At 46.5% G+C, this 8,073-nt stretch overlaps 1 protein-coding gene across 1 annotated transcript; it reads right to left on the minus strand.

Moving 5' to 3' along the window:
* Positions 1-208: 208 nt before the first annotated feature.
* Positions 209-2,171, minus strand: LOC310672285 (protein BTG1-like). Its single transcript, XM_083429262.1, has 2 exons — positions 1,538-2,171; positions 209-855 (listed from the first exon to the last, which is right to left on the minus strand). The coding sequence occupies exons 1-2, from the start codon at positions 1,653-1,655 to the stop codon at positions 503-505; spliced, it is 471 nt and encodes a 156-aa protein (XP_083285388.1). The 5' UTR covers positions 1,656-2,171; the 3' UTR covers positions 209-502.
* Between the last annotated feature and the right edge of the window lie 5,902 nt (positions 2,172-8,073).

The following is an 8,073-nucleotide window of genomic DNA, read 5'->3' on the forward strand; positions in this document are numbered from 1 at the left end:
TTTGTTCTGTTCAGCTGTGTTTATGATCCTGAAATAGTCTGCGCTGCCAAGTCACTAGAGAGGTTTAAAAATTCCAGTTGGTCAGAGTTTCTAATTCCCACCACCCACATTGCCTCCTCCCTATCCCCCCTCCAATTATTGCTCAATAAATGCAGAGGTGGTAGGGGATAGCTACTGCGAACTGAAAGCCATTGTTAAAAAAAAAAGATTTAAATTAATTTCATTTTTATTACAAATAGCCAAGGATTTTTTTCCAAAATATAAATCTGTAAAACAATCATCTTGACTGTACAATTTCATTTACAGTATACAATCCAGAAAAAGTACACAGTTAAAGAACTGTTTTTATACATTAGCCCTTGGCCACAAAACAAAGAATTTGGCAGTACTACTACAACTTTAATGACTATGGGGTGAAAATCAACATATCAATTACATCATCTAACTTCATTATCAAAGCGGGATACATACATACATCATTGTACAGGGAATGTTAATTTTTTTAACTGGAAACTGTCATCATGTTGTAGTTTTTGGAAGGGCTGGCTCTGCCAATTCTCCACTCCTCTTTACAGCTGCTCATGCTCTCAAGAGCTTTGGCATTCTTCACTGCTGGCTGAGGGCCTTCATAGAGGACACAGATCGACCCATCTTCTCCGATGCGATAGGACACTTCAAAGGGGTCGATCCAAAGAGTTAATTCGCTGGGCAGGAGCTGGAAGAGTCTCTCGTGGCTTAGTCCGATCATACCCGCTGCCTTTCCTATCAAGGGGTCCATCTTGTGATTGATCCTAATGCAGCGGTATCCTGAGCCTTTGGAAGGCATCAGGGGGAACCAGTGGTGCTTATAATGGTCTGCAGAGGGTGGGGGAAACAAAGGAAAGAGGAAGAAGAGTTACAGCCTCTGGCTCACAGTCCCCGTCCTTCAGCTGTCTTGCCTGAAGAGGGATTCAAAACACAGAGAAGAGGAGAAAACGACAAAGGGGGGGGGGGAGCCTGTTTAGAAACACAAATAACGAGGATGTCAGTACTGTAATCACTGAAAGTAAAGGAGGGCTGCCAAGGAGACAGGTCGCCAGCCTCCCCCTCCAAGTCGGAGGGGCTCAAACTGAGGCGAATTTAAGCTCCTTAACCGTTGAAAAGTGGGGGGTGAGGGGGGAAAGGAGAAAGGAAAAGTGGTCCATAAGAACCCAATAGGAGCACAGCAGGGACAGTTAGGAGTTGGGGAAAGATATTTCGAAATCCAACCCGGGTATTGGGGCGAGGGGGGGGGAGGAGAAAAGCGACGAGAGGCTGCTCTGTTCGTTGGGGGGGGTTCTTTCTTTGGGGGGTGGCTTCCTCTTTGTGGCAGGAGGGAGGCATCGACTCCCCTACCCCCCGCGTGCGACGGCTGAGGGGTTCTCGGGGCTCTTTTTCTTCCACTCCCCCATCACCATCGTCGTCGTCGTCGTCAACAACAACAACAACGGCGCTGGGTGGGGGGGGGGGAGAGGTTTGGGAGTCATGGGGGCGCCCCTATCCTCCTCCGCCGCCTCACCTCGCAGCGCCTCCTGGAGGGACTCGCTGAAGCAGCGCAGCTCCTCGTCGCCGATGCCGCCGGGCGTCCGCAGGAGGCGGGTGATGAAGCCCGCAGCCGAAGAGATCTCCGTCTTCATGGCCCTCCACAGTTCCCTCGCGGCCTCACTCGGTCCTTATCTTTCCCCACACTCTCTGTGTGTGCGCGCGCAGGGGGGGGGATGGGGTGGGGGGTTGGCTTCGTTGCTGCGGGAGGCTGCGGAGGAGCTGAGGGAGATAAGCGGGGGTTGTTGCGAGGTGCCGATCCGCGCTGCCGACTCTCCCTTGCTGCTGCCGCCACCCACTCAGCGCTGCCGCAGCTGCGCGAGGAGTAAACAGATCGAGACGCACAGACAAGAGGCGGCCTTTTCCCCCCCACCCACCGCCGCCACACTCAGCGGGAGGGGCCGGGACACCAGGCAGCCAATGACGCCGCGCCCCCCCAGCCGCTACATCACAGAAACCGGGCGTTCCGCGTCGCCGACGCCGAGCCGCCCCTCCGGATTGGGCGACGGGTGGACATTTCAGCCTCCTGATTGGCCGGCGGGCAACGAGGAAGTCGGTGGAAGGTGGCCGTTGACGGAGTCTCTCCTTCCCCCTCTCCTCCCCCGCTCGCACTCCCCCCCCCCCGCAACTCCGCGCAGCAGGAAAAGTTTGGGAGGGGGCGGGCCTGGTTTTCTTCCAATGGGAGAAGCGCGGAAGGGGCAAGTTTATTTGTTCCTTGCGTCAGTCTGGCGGCGCCTCTTGAGTCAGCCGCTGGCGGGGGTGGGATGAGGGAGCGGAGAGGCTAGAAGGGCGGGGGAAGGGAGAGGGAGACTGCCGATCCTTTTGGGGATGGTGGGTCTGATCTGCGGTGCCTGGAAATCTCTAGCAAGGGAGGAGCGCGGCGCCTTCGGAGTCACAGGGGAGGGAGCGCGGGCGCCCGCTGCGGGACGTGACTTATGAGAAGCGCCCAGGAGGCGGGAAAAGGGAGGGAGCAACATGACTAATCCGAGCACAGGAGGCTTCACAGGAGTGCTGCAAAGACGCCTATTATCTCAAGTTACTCTCATTGTTATCGGGTCATACAGTTATCTTTGTGTATCCTAAGAGGAGACTGCTGTGGAGTAAAAGCGAAGGAAGAGGCCCGTTATTATTTATTAAATTTGTATACCGCCTTATACCCTCAGGGCGGTTCACAAGATGCGTGAAGTAAGGTCTGGGTAAAAGGGGATCCAGTAAGTCAAAGGCTCTTGAATTTTCGTTATTCACACCCCCCATCCACCAGCAAGAGATACCCGTGGATCACCATGTTTTTAGTGTCATGTCTGTAGCACCTCGTGGGTTTTTTTCGTGGTGGCAAGACCTGTGTCAAAAATCTAGAAACTCCCATGAGGATCAGTGCTCCAGATCTATGTTTTTGTCCCAAGGCAGCTCACCAAATCTGTCGCTTTTGTGGAATGTGGGTGTGGTTTGCAGGAGTGGGTAGAGAAACCTGTATAAACAAGTGAATTCTTAGGGATCCATATTGTTGTGCCATAGTGGCTTTCATAGTAGTATAAGATCTGTCGTTTTTGTGGTACAGTCTGTGAATAAAGATCATATATTTGCACATGAGATGAATTGTGGTTATAGGTGTTTTTTTTTGGGGGGGGGGTACTGTGGCACTATCATGCAGCTTAAGGGTTCCATTTGTTATCTCCTAGATAACATTTACTTTCTTCCAAATGAAGTGGACTCTGATCCATGAAAACTTGCTACGTAATAAATGTAGTAATCTTCAAGGCAGAGCTTTCCAAACTCTGTGCCGTGACATTGTGTGTCGGCTGCAGTATGTGTTGTGTGATGTGTGTTCCTATCTTATAAGGGGTTAGTATAATCTCCGGTTTGCTAGTAAAACTTTATTACCGTGTCGCAAAATGATGCATGCCTAAAAAGTGTGTCACCAACATGAAAAATTTGGAAAGTTCTGCTTTAAGGTGTCACAAGAGTCGTCTTTGTTTTTGCTGCTACAGACTAAAATGGTTTCCCCAAAGGAAACTTATTGAGATCTTGAAAAAAGTTAGACGGTAGTCATCCGTATTAAAATTTTGACTGAAAATTTACTGAGTGACTTTAGGCAAGCAAATCTTTTTTAGCCCCAGCACACCATTTACTATGGCAATAACAATACAGGCTTGCAGGGGTTTGGTCTGAGGGCAACGTTCAAGGTTAGCTAACCCTTTGAAGGCCACGAGGCAGCAGTGGTTGTGGCCAAAGTGGTCACATACATACTGCTGGCATACAGACTGTACAAATATGCATTTTCACTTCACAACCCTCTTGACGGGCCCTACACCACCACTAATTTATGCACTGCTCTGTTTACTCACTCTTCTCCTTACTAGACTGTAGGGAAGGGAACTAAACTTGATAAGAAGGGGGAAGTGGGCTCCTTTATCTGTCCAAAAAGAAAGAAAAGAACTCATTCTCTCCTTACCCTTTTTGCCAGGCAGCAGAGAAGAGATTTTCATTTTTCTAACTTTTCCCCCCAAAACAACTTAAAAAGTTTTTGTGGTATGCTGCCTCCCAGCACTTCCAATAACCTCTAATAAATTTTGTACAAAGTTTAGAAAAATGGGAGGGTCTCTTACTTGCCGTCAGCCTGCTTTCCCCTTGTTGCCTCCTCTTTACCAACCAAGCTGACAGTAGCACCACTCTCACAACATCTTTCTTCTTGTTAGCTTTTCTCATTGAATGTAATGCTGGTGAAGTAAAACTCTGAATTGTTTCGCCTGTCCTCTTCATTTCTCAAAGTGAGGCACTCTGGGGAATTAAAGATTGTGTGTGTGACTTGTCAGGGGCTTCACTGAAAAATAAAAATAACAAGCAAGACATTGGGACTGCTGGGGCAGCGTCATTAGGGGACCCTCCAAATGCTGCAATAATGAAGAAAGGGAAAGTGGGGAGGGGAGGAAAATGTATTTTCTAAGGAACAGAGACAGCACCACTACCCCTCCCACTGCAACGTGATGATGGGAATGAAACACTACCTTTCTGAAGAGCAGAGACAGTGATATTACTTCTCATTGCAGTGCTGGGCTGGGAGGAGAGGAGTCTCTTGTACATTGCCATTGCTAGCAGGTTGGAGGTGCTTAGAAACAGGAAGAGAGCACTCCAGCTTGCTAGCAATGGTGGTGTACAATAGGAAGAAGTGACACTTTTGGAAGTTTGAGAAGAAGTGTCCTTTCAAGATAATTGGTTTTGCTGAGGTCTTGGCAGCCTGCTTGAAGTGACTAGGCACACCTGATCTGACCCACCACAGAAGTGCCACCCCTCTTAGGATTATTGACATAATGTACCTAAAGCATTCAATACACTTAGGATATTTGCCAAATATTATTAGAATAATAACATATTACAGTGTCCTTTGGTTTGTTCATTCAATAAAGAATCCATTACTGTTACCAAGGCTTACTCGGTAAGAGAAACAGATTACACAGCAGGCTTCATCATCAAGTGTATAAACTTTATTTAGGCTGATGTACATCTTGTGCTACTTGGAATGTGACCGAAGGAAGTGTGACTCACAGATACTGTAGTAATTCACAAATACATGGCACGACAGTAGAAGCTGCAGTTGCCGAGTATTTTAAATGAGGCATTTATTCTGATACTGCATGAGGAATGTTGGCACTCTCACACAAGGCTGTGGCATTTCATAATGTGTTAGCACTGGGAAATGTACACGGTTCCTTACGCAGCTGAACAGCTCATAAATTCCTAGGGGACTGAGAAAGTTGAGCTTCAGATCTATGTGCCCATTTTTGTTCTGCAGAGCTGTGGTTTCTGTTCTTTAGGACACCCTCAAACAAATGTTATTAATAGCACCCAGAGGAAGCTACAGAAGAAAAAAAGATTGGAAGGGAGAGATTTGAAGCCTCAGTTGACTTCTAAAAAGGGCCCAAAGGCACTTGGAAAAGCCCAATGAAAGTACGGTAATTAACAACAATAAAAGTGGAGGGAATCGCCAGAAGAGGCCCATTGCATTTAATGGATGTGGCTTACTTAGGTCCATTAATTTCAATGGATCTAGCTGGAGTAGGACATATATGCACACCCATACACATGCACAACCCACTGTTTGTAAAAAAGAAGCAGCAGCTACAGAATTATGCTAGGATTCTCAGGGGCCTCCCAAAACCTCTTCGTGGGCTGTGGGTTAGTCACCCCAACGTAAAAGACCCTCATATATACTTGAAAGTCAGCTCATTTCTGTCCAGATCTGTCTTGATTTCTCCTCACAAAAGGAAAGTGAAATAATTACCTCATGATATATTTATGATATGCAGCTAATGGAAGAGGGAAGCCTGCAAAGTTTAGCATGGATATAAATAGTGTGATGGGAAGTACAAATGTTATTGATGTTCTAAGTAGACTAGGTCATTGTGTCAGATATAATATAGTTGAAGAGACAGAACTGTCATTTTCAACAGAAAGTTGATGCAGGCAACTTCTGAAGGGATTATTACCACAGCCAAGGATGGCCAGTGCAAATATACTGCTATTCCCCTAATTCCCCAAACTCTACAATTTATAAAAATGACTATGCATTCTGTCCCTGACATATGATTCTTGTTTTGCCTGATATAGGATTGGACCTACAACCTGTCTATATCTCCTGCCTCTTGCCCACTTGACAATTACATACCTTTGAGCAAGCAGCAGTTTGTTGTAGAGCTATGCTCCACTTGCATGTCTTGGAACTCTTGTGTTTGGAAGAGGACTTTTAAAAAAGATACTCCATATTTGATGTAACCAATGGAGAGCTGGTAGTATTTCTTTATACACCAGGTTCATTCACTGAGTGGAGTGAATCCTCTTCAGAATTGAGTTACATTACTGAGGGATATTTAGAGCTCTGCAAAGCACCTGAAGATGTTAATGAGGCAACAGCAATTAATTCAGTGCCCACAAGTTGTTTTAGGCTTCTAGACATCATACGGGAGATTCATAATCAGAATGTGAGGAGCAGGACAAGGGAAATGCCATAGCTCTGTGGGCCCAGGTTGAATCGCTGGAATCTCAGTAGGGCTGTCTGAAAACTTGACTGTAAACTATATGAAGTTTGAGCTAGGTAAACCTGTTATGTACTGAAGTTCTCACCCTGGGCCAGCAGGGGGATACTGTAGATAGTTATGCAAATGAAGGCTCGAAAGTGACATTCAGTGATTGGATGGATACTGTAGATAGTTATGCAAATGAAAGATCGAAAGTGACGTTCAGTGATTGGATAGTTTTAGAAAGTTGTTACAGTAACAAGGTACTGGAGCTCTATATAAGCAGGCTGACTGAGCCCTTCAGTTCTGTTCTGTTCTGGCCTCTGAATAAAGAAGAGCCTTTTGAAGAATCGCTGTGTTGTCTGATATGTTCACCCACAACTTAACAGAACCAATGGCCTATTTCAGTACAGTTTGCTAAGATCTTTGTGCAGTCAGAGAATCACCCTTTTATAGATCAAGTAGCACACAGTAACACAGATCTGATGAAGTGGATTTGAGACTACAAAAGCTTATGACAAATTTGCTCGCAGGGTGGTAAAGGACCCTTGTTAAATTATTCAGTATCTCCATAGTGCTCACTGGAACGACAGATCGTGAAGCTGAGGCTCCAATACTTAGGCCACCTCATGAGAAGAGGAGACTCCCTGGAAAAGACCCTGATGTTGGGAAAGATGGAGGGCACAAGGAGAAGGGGATGACAGAGGACGAGATGGTTGGACAGTGTTCTCGAAGCTACCAGCATGAGTTTGACCAAACTGTGGGAGGCAGTGGAAGAGAGGAGTGCCTGGTGTGCTCCATAGCCCCTAGGTGAGAGTGGTAGGAGCACAACGAGACTGGAAGAGGCTTGTCAGATGTAATTCTGCTTCAGCACATTGTAATAATGTGGGGAGTTTTACTATTGCTTAGATTAAAAGTCGCCTTGCAAAATATCAGAATTAAAAGGAGGAATAAAAAAATACCCTGAATAGGAATACAGTGGTACCTCGGGTTAAGTACTTAATTCGTTAATTCGTGCTGGAGCACGATTCCTGTTCTCATCCTGAAGCAAAGTTCTTAACCCAAAGTACTATTTCTGGAGTCTGTAACCAGAAGCGTCTGTAACCCGAGGTACCACTGTACAAGCAAATGCTTTAATAAAAGCCATACATACAGTATTCTGCTTAAGTGGTGTGTGTTTTCATACAGTCTTAAAAATGTAAATTAAATACGTGAATAACTTCTTCGCACACAATGAAGCTCGAGTTTGAAACAAGCATGTGCTTCTGTATTTGCTTCTACTTTTTTTAAAATTGTTGTTTTGGAAGGCGAGGACGCAGATGCCCCTTTTACCGGAGTGAACTAGGGATGGCTAAGGCGTCAGATGCAACCCGGACATCCGGCTTTGGGCCTCTGGCCAATCCGCAGAGACCGAAGCGTCCCAATCGGCCAATTGCCGAGGGCCTTGCATTTCTGTATTTGCCTGCCTTTGGAGCTCTGCGTTTTTTCCTCCGTTGAGCTG

The sequence above is a fragment of the Podarcis tiliguerta genome (assembly GCF_965153285.1).
Source record: "Podarcis tiliguerta genome assembly, chromosome: 2".
Taxonomy (NCBI): Eukaryota; Metazoa; Chordata; class Lepidosauria; order Squamata; family Lacertidae; genus Podarcis; species Podarcis tiliguerta.